This window comes from Pan troglodytes, chromosome 3 (genome assembly GCF_028858775.2).
Source record: "Pan troglodytes isolate AG18354 chromosome 3, NHGRI_mPanTro3-v2.0_pri, whole genome shotgun sequence".
Classification (NCBI taxonomy): Eukaryota; Metazoa; Chordata; class Mammalia; order Primates; family Hominidae; genus Pan; species Pan troglodytes.
Window position 1 is genome coordinate 104,466,446 of NC_072401.2, and position 23,282 is coordinate 104,489,727.

The 23,282-nt window shown below is 38.6% G+C and overlaps 2 protein-coding genes across 11 annotated transcripts in view; both read right to left on the reverse strand.

Moving 5' to 3' along the window:
- SLC9B1 (solute carrier family 9 member B1) overlaps window positions 1-13,664 on the reverse strand; it is a 116,172-nt gene extending 102,508 nt beyond the window's left edge. The window contains exon 1 of one of the 2 annotated variants that reach the window (XM_016950977.3): window positions 13,544-13,664. The gene's annotated coding sequence lies outside the window, so the exon portion shown is untranslated. 2 annotated transcript variants of the gene reach the window in all.
- A 510-nt stretch (window positions 13,665-14,174) lies between these two features.
- Window positions 14,175-23,282, reverse strand: part of SLC9B2 (solute carrier family 9 member B2) — a 57,026-nt gene continuing 47,918 nt past the window's right edge. For 3 of the 9 annotated variants that reach the window (XM_054682653.2, XM_054682652.2, XM_009447918.5), the window contains 3 exons: window positions 22,695-22,831; window positions 20,312-20,535; window positions 14,175-14,335 (listed from right to left, as the gene is read on the reverse strand). In XM_054682653.2, coding sequence (XP_054538628.1) covers window positions 20,314-20,535; window positions 22,695-22,831 — 359 coding nt within the window. In that variant the 3' untranslated portion in view covers window positions 14,175-14,335; window positions 20,312-20,313. 9 annotated transcript variants of the gene reach the window in all.

Sequence of the window (23,282 nt, forward strand, 5' to 3'; positions counted from 1 at the left end):
AAACAAGAGCAAACCAACCCCAAGGTTAGCAGAAGAAAAGAAATAACCAAAATTACACCTGAACTGAATGAAATTGGGACATGACAAGCAATACAAAAAGATCAAGGAATCCAGGAGTTGGTTTTTTGAAAGAATAAATAAGATTATTTAAAGAATAAATAAGATTATAAATAAAAACAAATAAGATTATTTGAAAGAATAAATAAGACCACAGCTAGACTAACAAAGAAAAAAAGAGAGAACATCCCAATAAACACAATTGGAAATGACAAAGGGACATTACCCCAGAGAAATACAAAAAATCCTCAGACTATTATGAACACCTCTATGCAAACAAATTAGAACAACTACAAGAAATGGGTAAATTTCTGGAAACGTACAACCTCCCAAGATTGAACCAGGAAGAAATTAAAATCCTGAACAGACAAATAATGAATTCTGAAATTGAATCAGTAATAAAAAGGTTACCAACTAGAAAAAGCCCAGGACCAGAATGATTCACAGCCAAATTCTGCCAGATATATAACGAAGACCTGGTAGCATTCCTACTGAAAATATTCCAAAAAATTGAAGAGGAAGAACTCCCCAAGTCATTCTATGAGGATAGCATCATCCTGATACCGAAACCTGGCAGAGACACAATAAAAAAGAAAAAGGCCAATATCCTTGATGAACACTGATGCAAAAATCCTCAGCAAAATACTAGCAAATGGAATTCAGCAGCACATGAAAAAGCTAATCCATCACGATCAAGTAGACTTTATCCCTGGCATGCAAAGTTGGTTCAACATATGTACCAATAATTGTGATTCATCACATAATTAGAACTAAACCCCAAAACCATATAATAATCTCGATACAGAAATGGCTTTTAATAAAATTCAGCATAACTTCATGTTAAAAGCCTTCAACAAATAGGCATGAAGGAATATATCTTAAAATAATGTCATTTATGACAAACCCATAGCCAACATCACACTGAACAGGCAAAAGCTGGAAGTATTACCCTTGAAAACCAGAGCAAGTCGAGGATGCCCTCTTTCAACACTCCTATTCAACGTAATACTGGAAGTTCTAGCCAGAACAATCAGGCAGGAGAAAGAAAGAAAAGGCATCCAAGTAGGAAGAGAGGAAATCAAACAATCTCTGTCTGTAGATGATATGATTCTACACCTAGAAAACCCCATAGTCTCTGCCCAAAAGCTCCTAGATATAAAAAACTACAGAAAAATTTCAGGATACAAAATCAATGTACCAAAATCAGTAGCATTTCTATACACCAACAAGTCCAAGCTGTAAGCCAAATCAAGAACAAGATTCCATATACAACAGCCACAAAAAGAAAATACCCTAGGAATACAGCTAACCAGGGAGGTGAAGGATCTCTACAATGAGAATTACAAAACACTGCTGAAAGAAATCAGATATGACACAAAGGGAAAAACATTTCATGCTACAGTATCTTGGCATCACTATAAATGCATAACAGCCTTGAAATCAGAAATATACTGGTTGTATGATCTTGGGTAATTTACAATCTCTTGTCATCTTTTTTTTTTTTTTTTTCTGGAGAGATGGGTTCTCACTCTGTCACCCAGGCTGGAGTGCGGTGGTGTGATCATGGCTCACTGCAGTCTCCAACTCCCCAGCTCAAGTGATCCTCCCACCTCAGCCTCTCAAGTAGCTGGGACTACAGACATGTCATGTCTGGTTAATTTTTTGTAGGGATGGGGTCTCCCTATGTTGCCCAGGCTGGTCTTGAACTCCTGGGCTCAAGTGATCCTCCTGCCTTGGCCTCCCAAATCTCATCAGCTTTTATTGGGCATAGTACTATCTGTTTTTCTTCATACTCACAGCTAGGGAAAGCAGAATCACATTTGAGGACAGACACCCAAATATGAGTTTACTGGATAAGTTTATTAGAAATTATGGCCTGCTTTTTGTACTAACAAAAATAAGACTTCTTACTGGTTTATATTCCAGTGTCTTACATATAAATGATCAGCTCAGTTTAAAAAATTTTTATGCTTTACTTATTTCAATAAGCTTCTTAAAATCCTTTTCGGAATGAGGTAGATATAAGTACATACATAAACACACATATATACATATCTTGCTATTATGGGAATTAAGTGAGATGTTTGTACAACTTATAGCAAAAGCTATGGTATTTAAAACTTTTATTAGAAGTCTGTACTGCTGTTATATTGCTAGGCTTTGCTTTCAAAATAGTGAAAAATTTTGATGGATTTAGAAGTTCCATTTTCACCTTGGTTTTTTAGAATGTCTGTTTGATTATATATTAATAATGGACACAGTGTGGTATTGTAAAAAGAACTGGGCAATCTAAGTTCTCTGTTTTTCATTTGCTACTTTTTTTTTTGACAGAATCTCACCGCCCAGGATGGAGTGCAGTGGTGCGATCTGGGTTCACTGCAACCTCCGCCTCCCGAGTAGCTGGGACTACCGACGTGAGTCACTATGTCCGTCTAGTTTTTTTATTTTTTGGAAGAGATGGGGTTTCACCATGGTGGCCAGAATGGTCTCAAACTCCTGATCTCAAGTGGTCCGCCAGCCTCAGCCTTCCAAAGTGCTGGGATTACAGGCATGAGACATCGCACCTGACCCTGATACGTCATATTGAGTAAATTTCTTGTCATTTCATCTCTCTGCTCGATTCCAAACCTATAAAGTGACGTAGGGAGTGAGGATCTTAGATGATCTAAGGGCTTTAACAGTTTCTTTCTTTCTTTTTTTTTTTTTTTTTTTTTTGAGACGGAGTCTCGCTCTGTAGCCCAGGCTGGAGCGCAGTGGCGCAATCTCGACTCATGGCAACCTCCGCCTCCCGGGTTCAAGCGATTCTCCTGCCTCAGCCTCCCGAGCAGCTGGGACTACGGGCGCATGCCACCACGTCTGGCTAATTTTTTGTATTTTTAGTAGAGACGGGTTTCACCGTGTTAGCCAGGATGGTTTTGATCTCCTGACCTCGTGATCCGCCCACCTTGGCCTCCCAAAGTACTGGGATTACAGGTGTGAGCCACTGCGCCTGGCCAGGCTTTAACAGTTTTAAGTCTATGATTCTATTATCTGAGGGGCATACCAAGAAATAGGCTGAAAGAATAGCAATACGTACTTCTTGGGAACTTCATTTCTTAAATACCATGTATGTGCATATGTATCACTTAATATAAACAACTTGTCTTTCCTTGGTGTGTCCATACACAATACTATGGGTTTATGCTTTTGGAGCAATGTTGTGCAACAGTGACATCTAGTGACTACATATCACAGATCATTCAGCAAAACTTTATGGCCAACTTGTACTCTTCTAAATGTGGATGATTTACTTTGTAGCCCAGCTAAATACTTTTAAATAATTCCTCACCTCTCTCCTCTAAAGAAAGATATGCCAATTAAATTTGACAACAGCATTAATAATTGGCTAAATAAGAACTGAAATTTCCTTTAAAAATCATAATGTATATGGAATTCAGTATAAATTATTCTAAATGAGACTGCAGCTCTTTTCCTTCCACTGAGAGTGGCAAAGCTGGGATTTTCAATTCCAGTGTGTTTAAATATAGTCTATTCTCTTATCTACTATGCATTGCTGACATGTAGTAGGCATTTAACACATACTTATTCAATTAATGTTAGGTAAAACATATGCATCAACAGTTGTATGTATTGCTTTGGAATCTTTGGAACTATTGCTGCCTTTCAAACAAAGAACTCTTCTTGAGGTCAGATAAAAGATTAACACAATTATAAACAACCATAGTATACATCTTTCTGAACAAATGAATTTGAGACCTACAGGCATGCATAACAGAATACTCTTTATAAAAAGCATTCAAACTAGGTCAGTATTTTTTTTAAGATAATGACTACCTAGTATTATTATTTAATCAGGACAATACAAATCTGGGCTAAACTTCTACTACTATAATTCAAATTGACTGTCATTGTTAAAATTCCTAATAGTATTTAGGATTTGATCTCATTAGTCAGATAGTACCTTGATTTTAAACTGTTTTCGGGTGCCTATATCTTGTTGCCACAATAAAGTGACACGGTGTCTGTCTTAGGTCATTTTGTACGCTGTAACAGAATACCACAGATTGGATAATTTATAATGAAAAAAATTTCTTTCTCACAGTTCTGGAGGCTGAGAAGTTCAAGATCAAGGCACCAGCATCTTGTGAGGGCCTTCTTGTTCCATTCTCTGGAGGGGAGGGAGTCTATGTCCTCCTCACATGGCAGAAGGTATAAGGGTAAGGGACGCAAATGGGTGGCAGAACTTGTCCTTTTATAATGAAATTAACCTCACCCATGTGGGCACAGCCCTCAAGGCCTAATAACCTCTTAAAGGTCCCACCTCTTGATACTGTTACAATCAACATGAGTTTTGGAGGGGACAAACATTCAAACCATAGTAGTGTCTTAGTCTATTTGTGTTGCTTTAACAAAATCCTCAAGATTGGGTAATTTATAAATAACAAAAATTTATTTTGTCACAGTTCTGGAGGCTGGAAAATCCAAGATCAAAGTGCTGACAGATTTGGCATCTGGTAAAAGCTCAGATCTCTGCTTCCAAAATGGTGCCTTGAATGCTGCATCTTCTGGAGGAAATAAATGCTGTATCTTTACATGTTGGAAGAGACAGAAGGGCGAAAAGGGGCTAGCTAGCTCCCTCCACTTATTTTATAAGGGCATTAATCCATTTATGAGGGCAGAGCCCTCATGACCTAGTCACCTCCTAAAGGCCCCAGCTCTTAATACTGTTGCATTGGGGATTAAGTTTCAACATGAAATTGGAGGGACACAAACATTCAAACCATAGCATTTTGCCCCTTCCCCCGCAACAAATTCATGTCTTTCTCACATATAAAACACACTTGTTCCATCCCAGTAGCTCCAAAAGTCTTAACTGTTTCCGATACCAACTCAAAAGTCCAGAGTCCAGAGTCTCATCTAAATCAGATACGGGTGAGACTCAAGGTTTGATTCATCCTGAGGCAAATTGCTCTCCAGCTGTGAGCCTATGATATCAAGCAAGTTATATCATTCTAAAATACAATAGTGGGACAGACAGAGGAAAGATAGATATTCCCTTTTCAAAAGGGAGGAAATAGAAAAGGAGAAAGGGGTAATAAGTTCCAAGTAAGTCCCAAACCCAGCAAGGCAAACAACATTAAATCTTGAGACTTGAGAATAATCTTCTTTGACTCCATGTCCTGCCTTCTGCATACAATGGGGAAGGGGTTGAGCCCCCATGTCTCCTGGGAGCCTTGCCTGCATGGCTTTAGGGGGAGCAGACCATGCACCAGTTCTCACATGTTGGCATCACATGCCTGTCGCTCTCCCAGGCAGGAATTGCACACTGGTGTCTCTAGTGGCCTACAGTCTTGGTGGTGGCTCTGCCCCCATAGCTCCACTAGGCATTGCTCTTATGGGGGCTCTCTGTGGTATCCCTGACTCCACAGCTCTTGTAGGCACTGCCCTAGTGGTGACTCTCTGTGCTGACCTCACACCTCTGGCAGTTCTGTGCCTGGGCCCCAAGGTTCTCTGTGACCTCCTTTGAAATCTATGCGGAGATAGCCATGACTACAGACTTAGCACCACATGGGCACCACCAAGGTTTACTGTTTATACTCTCTGACACTGCACCTGGGCCTGCTTGAGCCACAGCTGGTGTGGCTAAGGAATGCTGAGCCACATGTGTGGAGCAGAAAGTTGACGTGGCCCTAGGCAGCAAGCCCTGAGGTCCCATGGACACCCTGGGCCCCTCCCTTGAAACTGTTCTGCCCTGAAGGCCCTGGCACTCTGAGCCTGTGATAAGAGTGGTAGCCTCAAAGATCTCTGAAATACCTTCAGGGCCACTCCTCCACTGACTTGATGAATAACATCTGGCTTCCTTCCATCCATACTAATCTGCTTATCAAACATGCACTTGGCCATATTCTTGGTATTCTCTCCTGAACTCAGTCTTTACAACCTGGTTAGGCTGAAAAATTTCCAATTCTTTAAGTTCTGCTTCCTTTTTGATTATAAATTCCATCTTGAATTAATTTTTCTCTTTTTGTCCAGTATCATAAACAGTCAAGAGAAGCATGTAGCACCCTCAGCATTTTATTTAGGTATTTCTTCCCCTAAATATCCTATTTCATTGCTCACAGGTTCTGCCTTTCACAAAGCATTAGGACACAGGTGGAATTCAGCCAAGTTCTTTGCTGCTTTATAACAAGGATGACCTTTCCTCCAGTTTCTAGTAAGACATTCTTTATTTCCATTGAAGAACTCATCAGAATGGTCTTTACTCTCCACATTTCTACCAGCCTTCTGATCATGATTAACTTAGATAATCTCTAAGAACATGAAGGCTCTTTCTACAGCTCTCCTCGTCTTCTGAACCTTCATCAGAATTGCCCTTAATGCTCTGTTCATGGTAATCTAGACTTTTTCTAGGAGGCACTTCACAACTGTTCTAGCTTTTATTCACTACTAGCTACAAAGCTGCTTTTACAATAATAGGCATTTGTTATAGGAACACTCCACTTCTTAGTAACAATTTCTTAGCCCATTCCTGCTGCTATGCCAAAATACTTGAGACTGAGTAATCTATAAATAACAGAAACCTATTTTCTCACAATTCTGGAGGCTGGGAAATCCAAGATTAAGGTTCGGTCAGGTTCAGTATCTGGTGAGGTCTCTGCTTCCAAAAGGGTGCCTTGAACATTGTGTTCTCTGAAGGGAATGAACATTGTGTCCTCACATGGTGGAAGGCATGTAAAGGCAAAAAAGTCCTAGCTAGCTGTCCCCAGGCCTCTTGTAAGGACTTTTATAATACATTCATGAGGGCAGATCCCTCATGACCTAACCATTTCCTAAAGGCCTCACCTCTTAATATTGTTGCATTGGAGATTAAGTTTCAGCATGAATTTTGGAAGAGACATAAACAGTCAAACCATAGCATAAACCATTCCAGGCATGTTTTATATTCTTTTCTTTCTCTTAGCACCAAACACAATGGTTTTTCTCAACTATAGACAAAGCTACCAAAAACTTACCCAGAATCCAAGGTTTGCTACACATGGAATCAAACTGTCTTACCAGCTTTCTTTCTGGTTCTTTCTTTTGACCCTACATTTCAGTCAAACTGTTAACTGCACTCCATGCCTTTATTTGGTTGGAACATCTTCCCACTGAACCTCTTTGTAAATATCCATTGATTATTCTAAATAAAGCTTCCTGCAATGCACACTACATAAACTGGATGTGTTTTTCCCCTTTTGAATTCTCACATCATTTTGTTATTTGCTCTACCATCCTTACCTCTCTGGTGTCCTTTCTTTGTCTTTGTTAGTGGTTTCTTTCCCCTATTCATCCTTTAAATATTGGGCTTCCTCAGAATTCTTCTCTATGCCCTATTCTCTTCTCACTCTATATACATTTCTCAACATCTATTCTACTATTATGGCTACAATTCTAACTAATATGCTGAGGAATTTGAACTAGAAAAGCTCTCAAGATTCTATTTAGTATATCTAATTACTTATTGAATATCTCTACTTGTCTTACAAGCATCTTAAGTTAGTATATGCACAAACTCAAGATCTTTCCCCACCAAAGTTATGCCTTCTCTGGATAATTTCCTATCTCAGAGAATGAAGCCACCATCGACCTAGTTGCTCAAAACAGAAACTGAGAAATCATTCTTTCTCGCTGCTTTTCTTTATCTGCTAAAATCAAGTGAATTACTAAATCATGTTAAGACAAGTTACTGAATGTTTAAAAATTTTATTCATTTATTTCCAGATAAATTGTCACTAGTCCAGTCTAGGCCATAAGCATTTCCCCACCTAAACACCGTAATGGCTTTCCAACTTTTCCCCACATCCAGTCTTTTTCCTCCTCAATGTAATTTTCACAATGCAGAACAATATTCTTAAATGTAAGCTTGATTATGGCAACAACCTTCTTAATATTCCTCAATGACTTCCCATAGAAGAAAAATGTTAAAACTCCTTACATTCAGCTTATAGGGTCCTTTGAATAAGGCTCTAACCCTGACCCTGCCTACCTTCTCATTCATCACTTGACACTCTAAACTTTAGCCATACTAAATTTTTGTTCTTCAAACTTGCCATGTCTCACATCTCCAAAACTTTATGCATTCTGTACGCTGCCTTCCAACACCAACACTCTTGCTTTTCATCCAGCTAACGCTTCATCAATTTAGAAGTCATTTCTTCCAGAAGATTTCCTGACACTACCTTCAACATGCATCCTTATCATGGCATCCAACGCTTATCACAGCATCCACCCCACTATTTTAATCCTTGTTTAACTGTCATCATTTTTAAATTTGACAAATATTCATTGAGAGCCCATTATATTACAGATACTGTATTCTCCTCTGTATACAGAATGTGGTCAATATAGAGTATTGTAGAAGCATGTTTAGGATGTGAGAGAAGTCCAAGAAATGCTTCTTAGTGACTTGTGTTCCCATCTATTTCCCTACTAAATTAAACCAGAGACAGTTTCATAATCATTTCTGAGTTATTTGAATTGCCTAACATAGTATATAGTAGATAAATATTTTATACCATCAATTATTGGATTTTAAATACATACTAAATATTCTTTGCATTGTAAGAGGCCACCAACCAGCCAATACTTTCTACCCAGCAACTTTTTCTTTGATATCACTTTGCATACAATAGAGTGTAAAAAGCAAAGAGACAAACTAATATAGTGGAAAATATGGGACTTAGAGTCAGAACACTGTGATTAATAATTCTGCCACTTACTAGGTATATGTCCTTGGTCAAGACCCTTAACCTCTCTGAGTCTCAATTTCCTCATCTGAAAAAGGCCGTTAGGAGAATGAAATGAGATAAAGAGAAAATAAAAGCATAAGAGGTTATCCAAAATGATGTCTATTATTATTATTGTTATTAAAGTCAATGCAGATCAAGTCTCCTTATGACTGGTTATCCCAGCTCTGTAAGGCTACAAGATTTTCAAAGTTCATTCTTCATCTTCCCTTTACCATCCAAGAGATAATCTTTTGTACTTTAATAAACACATATTGATGGAAATGGTTAAAAATCACAAAGAAAAACAAGCCCAAAATTGAATAAGTATACATTAATGTATGAAAGGGACAAGACAAAAGTACCAGCCTATGACAGTTTATAATTTGAATGTATGGACCAAAAAAAAAAAAAAAAAAATCAGGCCACAATTTTTTTTAATGTTGACCAGAAGGGTAGGTAGGTGGCACAAAAGAGTAATGCTGTGAACTGTTTCACAGTAAAATGGTAACCCATTGACCTAGAAAGTCAAGATATCTGGGCTCAAATACTAATTTAGCTACTAATTCAACCACTAACACCCAGGTGGTCTACCCACCCAACACTCTAGTCTTTCAGTTCCTTGATCTCCTTAGCTCCTATTGTCTTTTTCTTTCACTGTATCTCAGCCACTCACTCACAGGGCCACAAATCTCAAATGGCCACTCAACTTTGCCCAGCTGTGCTATTATTCTGATTGCTTTCCATCCTCCAAATGACTATTTTGTATCTTATCTTCTCCCCTTAAACCTCCTACCCAAATATTCCTCCTCATTCTTTACTAATCTTGCGTCATACCTTATCTTCATTGAGAAAAAGTATCAGTATCAGGCGGAAGGTCTCACCTCTGACCACTGAATCTACCCATCTATCTGCATCTCTACCCATACTTGCTGTCTTTCTTCTTACTAGAAATTATACGTTCATGTGGTTGGGTGCGGTGGCTCACACCTGTAATCCCAGCACTGTGGGAGGCCGAGGCAGGTGAATCACCTGAGGTCAGGAGTTCAAGACCAGCCTGGCCATGGTAAAACCCTATCTCTACCAAAAATACAAAAAATTAGCCAGGCATGGTGTGTTGGTGCACGCCTGTAATCCCAGCTACTCAGGAAGCTGAAGCAGGAGAATCGCTTGAACCCGGGAGGCAGAGGTTGCAGTGAGCTGAGATTGCTCCATTGCACTGTAGCCTGGACAACAAGAGCCAAACTCTGTCTCAAAAAAAAAAAAAAAAAAAAAAAGGAAATTATATGTTTATATGTTCATGTTCCTACCTAAGGCCAATACTTCTATATATTCCCTGGATTCCATAACCTCTCATTTTCTCAAAGACTTCACTCCTAAAATATACACACTCTCTCTTATACCATCATTTCCACCCCCCTCTATTGGATTATTCTCAGTCTAAATATGCTTAAGTGTCCTTATCTTTAAGAACCCTTCTTTGACCATACATATTTCTCTATTACCTCCATTTCTTGGCTCTCTTTTATAGTAAAACATCTTGAGATGTCTATAGTACTACGTCAATTTCTGCCCAGCCAGCAGTACTATGTCAATTTCTTGACACCACATTTTCTCTTTATTGTACTAGTCAAGGCATATAACTACTTAATGTTTCCAAAACCCAATGCACAGATCTCTTTATTTTATTTGACTTCTAAGCATGATTCAGTACTATTGGCCATGTTTTGTAGTCTTGGCTTTTTTTTTTTTTTTTTAATTGAGATGGGGTTTCTCCATGTTGGTCAGGCTGGTCTGGAACTCCCGTCCTCAGGTGATCCACCCACCTTAGCCTCCCAAAGTACTGGGATTACAGGCATGAGCCACCATGCCCGGCCAGTCTTGGCTTTTATGTCACCGCACTCTTCAGATTTTCTTCCTACTTCATTGGCTATTCTTCTTTCTCTTTTGTTGGCTTCTTTTCCTCTGCTTTACACTAGTCACTGCAATGTTATCGGTGAGCACACTTGCCCTAGGTAGTTTTCCACATGCTGGTGACTCCCAACTTTGCATCTTTGGTTCCTTGCACTCTGCACAGAGCTGAAGCCTCAACTTACCTTTGATTTCTAATAAGAATGTAAAAATTAAGGTAAGCAAAATAAAACTCCCCCCTCCCACCGCCCTGGCTGCTCCTTTTTCTTCCTTAGTTTTTTCCATTTGGTAAATGGCACAATCATCCACACAAGCTCAAGACAAAAATTTAGGGGCTAGAGGTGACTCCTTTTTCATCACCTCTATATTCAAAACATCACAAAATCTGTAGGCTCTGCCCCCAAAATAGAGCTCACATACATCTACTTCTCTGCTATTTTATCCCAAACTTGTCATTCCTCTTTGGATTTCTGCAATTATCTTCTGCTATAGATCTTGCTCCCCACCCAGTATGATTCAGTCATCACATAATAGGCAGAACAAACCTTTTTACAATGTAAATCAGATCCTATCACTCCCTCCAACTCACTACTGGTTTCTCTTTACACTTTAAATAAATTCCAAACTTATTCCATGGGTAGATTTCCATGGCCTATTCAAAGCCTTACATGATTTGGCCCCTACCTATCCCTCCAAGCTCATCCTGTACCACTTTCTCTACATTTTAGCTTCAGTGGTCTTGATGATGTTCCTGGAAGGAGCCAAGTTCTTTCCTTCCTTAGGGCTCTTGCAATTGGAGTTGCCTTTACCTGTAGTGCGCTGATCCCAAATATTTCCATGGTTGGTTTTTAAAAATATCACTAAGCAATCAATCTAAACTAACCCCTCCCCCAGTCTTAAGGAAGACCTTTACACTGTTTTACTTCTTCACTGTGCTTACTATTATCCAAAATTCCTTGCTCATATAGTTTACCTATTTTCTATCTTCCACTCACTAGAATTTAAACTTCATAAGAACAGCGATCTTGCTAGTCTTTCTTACCATTGTATTCACAATGCCTAAAACAATGCCTGACAAAGTAGGATATTCTTTAAAAAATACTTAATGAATGCCTTTCCCTAAGCAAGTCACTTGACTTCTCTACTTAACTCACACTGGTGAGTTTACTACTGCTAGACTAAGCTCTGGATCCAGGAAAAACAAAAGTGGCTAAGGTATGGCTTCTTCAGAAGCTCATCCATTCATTCCCTCAAAAAATATTTATTGAACATATATTACACTATGTTCCAGGTACTATTCAATCTCAGTGTTTAGTAAACACCACAGTAACATGGGATTTGGTTAACCAACAGAAGTGTTTAAACAGGATGAGTACAAAAATAAGTACAAAATGAGAAGTACTATAAAAACGATACTTTATATGTTACAACTACAGCACCCACCTATTTCTTTGTGTCTAGTAATTGGCAGGACCTTATGACAAGAGCCAACTGAAAAACAGCAGTATAAATTCTGGTACTCTAAAAGCGCAGACTTCACTACTGTGCAATATATCCACACAACAAAACTGAACTTGTACTAACTAAATCTGTATAGAATTTTTAAAAGTAAGTTAAAAAAAATTCTGGTACTCACAGAGGACAATACCTATGAATGCCCTTTTCATAGGCACACAGTGACTAAAATATTTGGGGCATGAATTCTCTAGGGGTGACAATAATAAGTGTCATTTTTCATGCTTCTGTTGCACACATAATTATATTTATCTCTAAGGAAAATCAGAGAGTGGGGTGTGGCCTCCCTCAGTGCCACCTGGGCCAATTGTCTCCCCACATCACCAAATCTGTTATTTCACAGGCTCTAGGACACCCATAGAGGGGAGTGAGGGACCTGGTATGGTCCCGTGACGAGCTCTTGTAACACTACTGATTGATGTGACAGACACAGTATGTGTGCAACTTTCCTTTTTCCTTCAAAAGCACTGGTCTAAAGCAGGGATCCCCAACCCCTGGGCAGCAGACAGGTACAGGTTTGTGGCCTATTAGGAACAGGCCACACAGCAGGTGAGCAGGGCTAGAGGATTATGCCTGAGCTCCACCTCCTGTCAGATCAGCAAAGGCATTAGATTCTCATAGGAGCACAGACCTGATTATGAACTGCACATGTGAGGGATCTAAATTGCGCCTTCTCATGAGAATCTAATGCCTGATGATCTGAGATAGAAGAGTGTCATCCCATCCTGCCCCCCACCCCAAACTGTCTTCCATGAAACTGATCCCTGGTGCCAAAAAGGTTGGGGACTGCTGGAAGTGCTTGTCCCCTGGGTTAAAGCCAAGAGGAGTAAACAGGATTAAGGGGCGTGGATGTGGGTGGGTGGGGGAAGAGAGCTTTCTCAGGATCGGCAACCAATCCCAGAATCTCCAGTCGCAGGAGCATGTATGTGAAGGTTTATTTGCAGGGATCCACCGTTTGTAAAATAGTACACGCTTAATACAATTAATTTTGCAGTCAATCTTAACTGACAGATCTCTTCTTTCTTACTGGCGAGTATTTGTAAAATAAGAAAAACAGGAGGAAAAGAGAACAAACAAGAGAGATGTGGGATGACGGAGTAAGGAAAGGAGTCACGGAGAGGAGAGACAATGTCTGTGGCTGTTCCCTCAGCGTCTGGGAGAAGAGCCCAAGAATCCCATTGAACTGAGGGGGAGGAAAGGCCCTCCTGGGGCCTACCGCAAGGAAACGATCGCGGGAGACCCGGGACTAGCGCCAAAGGGCTTGGAAGGGCGGCGTTAAGAAAAATGGGCCGTACCTACAACTTCTTTGGCAGCCCTCGCTGGCCCGGGAGCGGCCCAGGAGCCCAGTAACCGTTGCGTAAGCCACGCGCCACCCAGGTGGGCAGGGTGGTGACGCGAAAGCCCGGATAGACTTCCGCGCAGGGGCGGGGCGGGGCGAGGAGGCGGCAGCGCGTTTAAGTGACGTCTTGGCTGTCCGCGCCGGCAGAGGCGAGGGTTCTGGGGCTTCTGGGACTGTCTGGTGTGTTTTCTGTCTATTGAACCCTTTCCTTTCGACGTCTCTTCTGAATATTGACTCATCGGGTTGTAGAAATCCAGGGACAGAGTTGACATCACTGGGCATTTTAGCCAAAAAGCAGTGCTCGGGACTGCGTGTGCCAGAAGTAAACTTGTCAAAACTCAGATTGTGTTTCCCCTAAAGTCAGCTTAAAGTGCAATGGTAGAAGAGCACGGTCTCTCCCCAAGACGGCCTGAGCTTAAACTGCAGCGCTGTCACTTGCTAGCTATGGGACCTAGGCAAATACATCGTCTCCCTGAGGTTGTCTTCTCATCTGTAAAGGACGCTGTGGTGGTGGTGTGAGAATAAATGAGACATGGCAAGTGTCTGGAACAAAGACGCTGTGTACAAAGTAAACACTTAATATACTGTTATCAGTATAAAACCTTTGTGAGTTTTTTTTTTTTTTTCCGCATGAAATCTTATGTGGAAAGTTGTATGTGAAAGAAATGAAAGCGGAGCTGCGTTGACGGTGGGCCCAGAAGCTTTGGCCTTTCAGTCCCAAAGTTTCCAGTAATAGAATCCGCGCTTCCTATAAAAGACAAAAACAACTGTTATTGGAGAAAGTGTAAACTTCTTAGAAAGACAAACTGCCCTTTCCTATCTAATGTTTCTCCTGACACTCAATGTTTACTCTTGAACACTGTATTCCTTTTTGCCTCAGTGCGTTCTGTAAAGTTAATTCCTCTACCGGAGTGTTCTTTTTCTTAGTCATCATCTAAGATCTGATTCAAATTACCGTTCCTTCTTGGGTAACTTAAATACGAAATTATCTTTTTATTGGTTTTGTTGACGTTGTTGAGACAGGGTCTCACTCTATTACCCCGGCTGGAGTGCAGTGCGATCTAGGCTCCCTGCAGCCTCCTCCTCCTTGGTTCAAGCGATCCTCCTGCCTCCTGAGTAGCTGGGACTACAGGTGGGCACCACTACCCCCGGCTAATTTTTGTATTTTTAGTAGAGAGGAGTTTCACATATTGCCCAGGAGGACTTGAACTCCTGGACTTAAGTGATCTGCCCGTCTTGGCTTCCCACAGTACTGGGATTACAAGCGTGAGCCACCACAGCCCTGCCCTTTTTATTGTTTTTAACACCTTCCCTCCTTCAACGTGTTATAGACATCTCAGCAAGGATTTATTTTTCTTCCTCGTTTCAGGAGAGTAGACAGGGTTTCATGATTATAGGGTTAAGGAAATGTTTTGTACTCATGAAAAGGAAATGTTTTGTACTCACAGGAAAAGCAGGTAGATCCCTAAAGATAATGGGAGTTGGGACAAATGGTAAACCTGGGAAGGAAGACCTTTGCTAGGAGTCTGTTTGCCTCCAAGGCACTACTCTTATGCTCTAGAAGGAATGGGCTCCTGGAGAGGTAAGTGCTTTAGGGTCCATGTAAGGAAGATGGAGGGCACATCAACAAATGGAGTTTCGGAATTCTCACCAGGCCAGAGGGCTCAGGCTGGATTTGAGTCAGTCAACTATAAATATAATATTACGTACTCCCCAAATGCCATGAAGCAATTCCCACTTGTTACAGAGAGGTACATAAATGATTCATATAAAAATATAATGTTCTGAGACATTAAAAAAATACAGTGGTTCTTTGGGAGACAATATAATGAAAATTTACTAATAAAAAAACATTTAAACAATCATCTGATAACCTTTCTTATATAAATTAAGTGTTTTAAAAATAAGTAAATTGATTATATTTGCAACAAAGTCATGGAAAGCAAAAGCTTTTGAGGAATAAGGAGAATCTTAACTGAGAGCAATTTTTTAAAACTATATATGACATGATAAAAAAAGTTTTAACACTTTCTACATAAATAGTTTCATACTTCTGAAAGTACTTCAATAAAAATATTTAGCCAATGATCTATTTAGTATGATTTCAGTGCCAACTTTCTTTTCTAGTCTTATCTCTAATTCTCTTCATCAATCTCAAGTGCCAATCACTTTCTATGCTCCAGGCTTTACTGTTTTCAAAACTTTGCTAATATGCCAGCCTCCCACACTAGTTGTTCCCATCTTCACCTTACTCCCTAATATTACCCCATCCATCCAGATCCTCTCCATTCTTGAAGGTCTAGTTCAAGTATCAGTTCCTCTAAGATTTCCTCAACTTCTACACTAAAAACACTTTTGAATTATTCACTTGGATTATAGCTATTTGTACATATCTTATTTCCTTCTAAGGTTCTTAAAGGCAAGTATCATGTCTTATTCATATTTGTATTCCTCACATTGTCAATTTTCCACTAGAATCAAGTTCTATTGAAAACCAAGCCCTTGAATATCTTGTTCATCACTGTATTCCCTAGTATCTAGCACAAGACCTGGCACACAGTAGGCATGTTATAATATATTCTGAGTGAGGGAGTAAATGGATTTTAAAACAAGCTCCATGAAGGCAGGGATTTGTCTGTTTTATTCATTGCAAAATGAATATCTGAATATAAACATGAAGGCTTAGCATTCATTATATACAAAAAAATTCTTCAATCTACATAGCATCATAAAAGCCAAATATGAAATACTTATGTTGCCTTTCACCCAACAAATTCAGTTGATGATATATCTTTCTGAAAATAATACATCCCCCAAAACTGCAGTACAATTTTAAAGAAAAATAAAATACATGTTTATATTAGTTTCAGTTTTCTTGTTTGTATTTTTCTGTGTTCTAAATTTTTTGCAATGAAAATGTGTTACTTTATAATCAGAAAAAAATACTATTTTTAAAGAATGTAGTGGATGAGATCATTTGCAAATGTTTACCTGAGGAAATTTTGAGGACATCAAGATCAATCAAGGTGATTGGGAGTTAATACCAGACAGAAATATACTGTCCTTGGAAATATGACACTTCTTTCAGGGACTGAATTATGTCCTTCCCCACACATTCATATGTTGAAGCCTTAACTTCCAATGTGATGTATTTAGATATGAGGATTTGGGAAGGCAATTAGATTTGGATGAGGTCATGAGGGTAGGGCCCTCATGCTGTGATTAGAGTACCCTTATAAGAAGAGACACCAGAGAGCTTGCTTGCTCTCTCTCGGCATCAAGTGATGACACATGAGTGAGAGGGTGAGAAGGTGGCCATTGGCAAGCCAGGGAGAGAGACTTCGCCAGAGCCCAACAATGCTGGCATCCTGATCTCGAACTTCCAACCTTTAATAGAAGTAAGTTTCTGTTGTGTAAGCCACCCAGTGTATGGTATTTTGTTATAGCAGCCCAAGCTGACTAAGATAGACTAAGTGGACTAAGATCCGAACTGTTGTGTGGCAAGTAGTTTTCTGATATTGAGAGAGGATCCTCTTCCTCTCAGATTTAGTCAGTAAATGTTTATTAAATGTCTACTGTGTTCCATGCCCTGTGAAAAATGCTGAGGATTCAAGGATAATTAAGACAAGGTTCCTACCCATAGGGAGCTGATTTAATAAGAGACAAACATGTAAATAAAGTGAAAAAAAGTGTTACATGTGCTCTGACATAAGTATGTATAAGGGACCCAAAAGTTAGAGTAATTGTTTCTATCTGTGGTTCAAATGGGGATAGGTTGAGTTGGTCAGTACTCTATCAGGTTAACCCTAAGTTCACCAACCAAGTCAAGAGATGTGGCTTTCAATGTGGTGACAAACCCCGGCCTTCACATGGTGAGCCCTGCTGAATGGTCAGCCTCTGTCATTCTTGACCTCACCATCTCCATGATATATAACAGCAACATAGTCTTATAGCAATTAATAAATTCCTACAAAGAGCTTCCAGGAATAGGCACAAATTTCAGAGATCCAATAGAGGAAGTCAAAAAGCCAGCACTGGGCAGTCACAGAGATTTAGATGGTGGCTACCCTCTTAGAGGTAGAAAAGAGTTTGCTGCATGACCTCAAAATGAAAACAGGTATTGGCAGTGGCTTCAGGTGCCCTTCAATCACTTCTGTACTCTGTGGACTTCCATTTCTAATTTTCCTAGGGGCCCTAAACATATTCAATAGCATTCTGATTTAGTTATACTAACTGTATTATGTATAAGTTAATAAATATTCCAAGCCTGTTACTTGGAGAAAATGCCTGGGAAACAGCATGAAGTGTAACACTTTTTGGTCTTACATCCCTTTTGCTGGCTAAGTCCTAATCTTCCCTCAGCCAATGCCCTACTTTCTCTGGGAAGCTGTGCCTAAACTCCACCACCCTCGGATTGATTGAGTGCTCCTGCCATGAGCTCCCTAGCAGCCCTGTAGTTCCTGCATAATAGCACTTATCATATTGTTTTGCAATGTCTTGTTTAACTGTCTGTTGTCTCTATTGGACTGTTAAATCCTTAAGGACAGGGACAATATTACTCTTGATGATGTGCCTGGATCTCAAAAGCTTTCAGTAAGTATTTTTTGGATGCATCTACTTTTAGAGCCTGCAAAAATAGAGGACCAGATGATCATTAAGTTTATGATGCTCCCAGCAAAGTGCACCTAACCCATGAAGTTCAGTTCAAAACACTTATCTGACCTTTGGTATAAATTAATCAAGTCCAAATCAAGAGCATAAACATTAAAGGAATACAGCACCATAGGGTAACCAAAGCAAAGCTGACATAAAATTGAAGGCTATTTAGAAGAAGTGAATATTAAACTAGTTTTGAATAGAGGTGAAAGCCATGGTGGATAGGGCTCGAACAGAAGTCTAATGAAGAGAGGAATGGACAGGCTTTATTTATGCAGATCAGCTTGGTGGGATTAGGATATTCATAATTCATTCATCTAATACATATTTAATATCTACTTCAAGATTAAAATGAACTTTGAATTCTAGGTCGAGGAGTTTAGATAGGATATGACAAGTATATAATAAACACTTCAGGTACACAGATAACATAATAAAAACTGTAAACTGTATGTGAATGTGATTATTTCAGTAACTACACAGAAGATGACCTAGAGTGAAGAGGAACTTATGAGTGATACACAAAAGCAGAGATGGCCTGTTACAAAGTAGGATAAAATATGACCTATGCAGGTAAGTCTTTCTTCTAATATTTTCTCTGCTGGCAAGTCACAATTTCTGAAATCCCTGCCATAGAAGTCACTCTTTTGGTTTAAGGCAATGTCTTTCAAAAGCTTTTGTTTGCATGTAAGAATATGCTACTGAATGATGGTAACATCCAACACAGTGGAAGCTCTGGCCCCGAAAATCTGATGTTCCGTTCCTTCTAGGAGTGTGAATGCTTAGCTAGAGACAACACTTAGCTGCCTCACAGCCGGATATGATCAATACCAATAAATGTAGGAAAAAAGATGTGTCCAACTTCCACATCACTTCCTCAAAAATAAATTGCTATACTTGCATTTTCCTTGCGAGATAGAATGGAGATATGGTAGAGATGCATTTTTAACCCATTTATGCCTAGTGTTCCATTATTAGAATGCTAAACCTGTGGGAGTTATTTATATCCTACTGCTCAAGGTCATCGCCAAGGTCTGATTTTTCACAAAAAATTTTTGCAACCTCTGGCATAAATAGGTTAAGCCATGTCCTAAGCTAGGGAATGGCAGAGCTTCAGGACAGAAAGACATGGGACTCTGAGCAGACCTCATAAGCAGAGTAACCCTGTTGGTATTAACGAATCAGCCCATTTCATTAGACAGAAATAGAATTTTATTTTCTTTTAAGCACTGTATTTTTTATTTCTTCATTATAGCACATTACCCTAATGTAATATTCATAAGACTGGCATAGATTTGAAACTTACCTATCTCCCACCTAGAAATGGGAAGAGCCTAAAGATATGGGTCATAAGAAACAAAAAAAGGGCTGGATTAGGGCACTCCTTAGGGGAAGGTAGACTCACATGGGCCACTGAAATAAAGGAACCTGGGTGGTCAGCTAGGGGGCAGGATAAAGTTTTTTGACATCTGGAGGGGGCAAGAGGATGAACCAATGAAGATACTTCATGTACTTTAAAATTTTGGTGGAACCAATCAGTTACAGTAATTCAAAGAAAGGTAGTAAGGGAAGGAGAAATGGAGAAGAGGCAGATTATCAGGGTAAATGACGGTAAAAATTAATGAGAGACTGCATTATGATGTTTAACAACAAAAACAGAACCAAAAAAGAGGAGCCAAAACCAATTCAAGGCATCAGAGCCTGGGCAAATATGAATCAGGAAACTGTGAAAGTTAAAAGTTAGAGCAATCCTAGCTGAAGAGGATACTGAAGCTGGTCTTTCCCACGTTAATTGTAAACTGTGGTAGTACATTAAAGTAGATATGTCCTTATGCAAATTAAGATGGATGATGAAGGGGTGTTTGAAAAAAAAGGCAGAGAGATTAAGGTTGGTGATATAGATCATTACCACCCACATGGAAAGAGCAAGGGCTAAAAATGCTGTTTAAAGAAACAGCTACACTTTTGGTTCTATTACATTTTAAGCTTAAACATTACATATTTCAATATGCATCTTGAAAAAAGTAGCAGCTTTCTAAACATTATGTTCAGCACTCTCTCTTTTCACCTCTAAACTTGCACAGAAGTCTCTCCTTGAACTTCTTCATCTTTATTTTGATGTTCAACTTTCTGCAGAAGCCTGGGGCCCAGTAAACCAATAAGCAGACTTCCAATTGGGGCTGTGATGAGGATGGACAAAAATGCCACTGTCAACACATCCATTCCATAGTCTTCTAATTGTTTCTCTCCATGTGACCTTGCTGTGTCCAAAGCCACAGATCCTATTGCAGCCTATAAAAGTTTAAGGGTAAAAATGGAATCATGATAAGATAAGCACATATAAAAAAAGTGAGTTTTTTATTGTTTGCAAAAGCAAATTGCTTGTTCTTTTGCTCAACTAAGAAAGTTGTAAGCATTAGGAGATATACCTAATGCTAAATGACGAGTTAATGGGTGCAGCACACCAACATGGCACATGTATACATATATAACAAACCTGCACGTTGTGCACATGTACCCTAAAACTTAAAGTATAATAATAATAAAATTAAAAAAAAAAGAAAGTTGTTTTAGTATTCTTTCAAAGTGTATTGCAGGTTTTGTTTTGTTTTGTTTTTTTACTTTTTTAGAGACAGGGTCTCGCTGTGTTGCCCAGACTGGTCTTGAACTCCTGGCCTCAAGTGATCCTCCCTCCTTAGCCTCCCAAGTGCTGGGATTACAGGTGTAAGTCACTGTGCCCAGCCCAGCTGGTTCTGATGATCTAAAAACTCTGCCCTTGCATGGGAACATACTGATGACTCATTTGTACCTATCTGTGTAAGATAGGGTTACATAAATATCAGTAAAATACATTTCAAAACACAAAGCAAATCCAGACTCACAATATTAATTAAATATAACATAAAGTTCTATGTACTAAATTTTTCCTGAATAAAGATGGAAATTACTGGTCATCTCCTTTAATCTTTAGGAATGTGGAACTAAAAAATAAGATGAAAAACATGCAGTGATACCTACTGAAAACTGTTAAATTTTAAATAAATATATATTACTTTAGAGCTTAAACTCATTGTCAAACGTCATGAAACATGAAAATAGTGGACACCTTGACAACTTGAAGTTGATCTTATTAGGTATTTGGTCAACTCCTTGCCACAGAATTTGGTGAAATGTTTTATTTGGAATGCATCTGTTGGAAAACATTATGAAAATTCTCAGTTTCTTTTAGAGGCAAAATGCAATATTATCAGTGCAGATGGGAAAAATGTATTAATTAATCTGGTTATCCCTTATTCCACAGAGAACAATGTAAGCCTCTAAGACAATGAAAAAGAAAAATGTGCATCAGAAACAATGGCAGAAACTACTAGTTGCTCACAAAAACATGAATGACCCCTTTCCCTTCTATAATAGAACTGGAGTTTGGCTGGTCACATTGCTGTCCAGAGACCTTTTTATAGAACTCTTAGCCATTATGTTTTAGACATTTTTGAAAGTCTGATAGGGGTGAGGGGAATTCTGGAGTAATGTCCAAATGCAAAGAGCATAATTGAAATCTGGAATATAATTGCTGAGCATACACATCCCCCAAAGCCTCCTAAATGAAAAACACTTGATTTTAATTCCTTAATAACATAAATTTGAATATTTAATTATAAAATAATCTGGGGCAAAACAGTTAAATGTTGTTTGATGTAATTAGTCTGAAAATATACAACCAAAGATACATCACATTTGCAACAAATCATAATCTATACAGTTCTAACTTAATTAGCAATCATAGATATTCTAACAAATGCATGGTCAACAAATTCAAGCACCTATCTATAATAGCTTTATTTATCACATTTATTAGAATGCACAAATTTTCGGTTAAGTGATTGAGACATTTGCCAGGAAGTTCAGTGAGTTTTGAATAATTAATACCAACTAATAATCTAGGAAATCAATAAAGTGCTTTCTGAGTTGTTTTTCAATAAATCTTTTCTCCATTACATACAAAGACTCTGGTCAAGCTCAACTGATCATCAATCATATTAACATTAAAATATCTCCAAACATTAAGGGAACCATGTTATTTCTATTTTACTCTCTTCTTGGAACTTATTAACATGAAAAGAGTTAACAACTCTTTCCTTGGGTGACTTAGAGAGTGCTGACTGATGAAATTCAAACTCTTCTCTCCTGTTACTACTGCTTTCTAGTAGAATAGGGATTTACTGGATTTTTACCTGTACCCTGGTGATCTAAGGAAATTTAATGAGCTATCACATTTAAGGAATGAATATACCAAAAATACAGGTTTTAAAGAATAGATTAGGATAAACTCTTTTCATAAATCCACTTCAATTATTTATTTTCACTAAATTTAAACAAGCCCTCTTATTCAATATTTCAAGGTGTCATGCAGAAATAGCAGTTAAGATGCTAAGCCATCCTATCCATCATACCTGAACTGTGGCCTTTGGAAGCCATGCAAAAGAAATAAATATCTTTTCTTTTAAGTTAAAACCAGCAAAACACACCATCAGAAATGTAGTCAAAATTCGTATCAATACTGCAATGCCTACGGTGGCAACACAAAGGCCTGTAAGAAATATTCAATTTTTAGAAATAATAAAATACTAGGAGAGAAACTGCATCTCATGGTTACTAATTCAAAATAACCATCAACAGAAATAATTTTTAAAGCATTAAAAATTACAAATACAAAAATGTTTAGGAAGAATATATAAAAACAATCAATATTAAGGATCAATCAGGCTATTTGTTTAAAATAAGGTGTTTCCCTAGATTAAAACCAGAAATTAAGCATATTTGAATTCTTATGTAGAGATTTGAATGTTATATATGTCTTATGCTTTATAGCAAGAACCATGCTTGTTCATGTGTGTAAGAAGAATTTATTAAATGATATGATTAAATGATAAGTAATAAGCTTTAAACTAAGTACTGTGTACACATAAATGTATAATGTATAGACTTTGCCTCAAAGTCAGAGAAAGACACATAAACAACCAATTCATAGACTATACAGT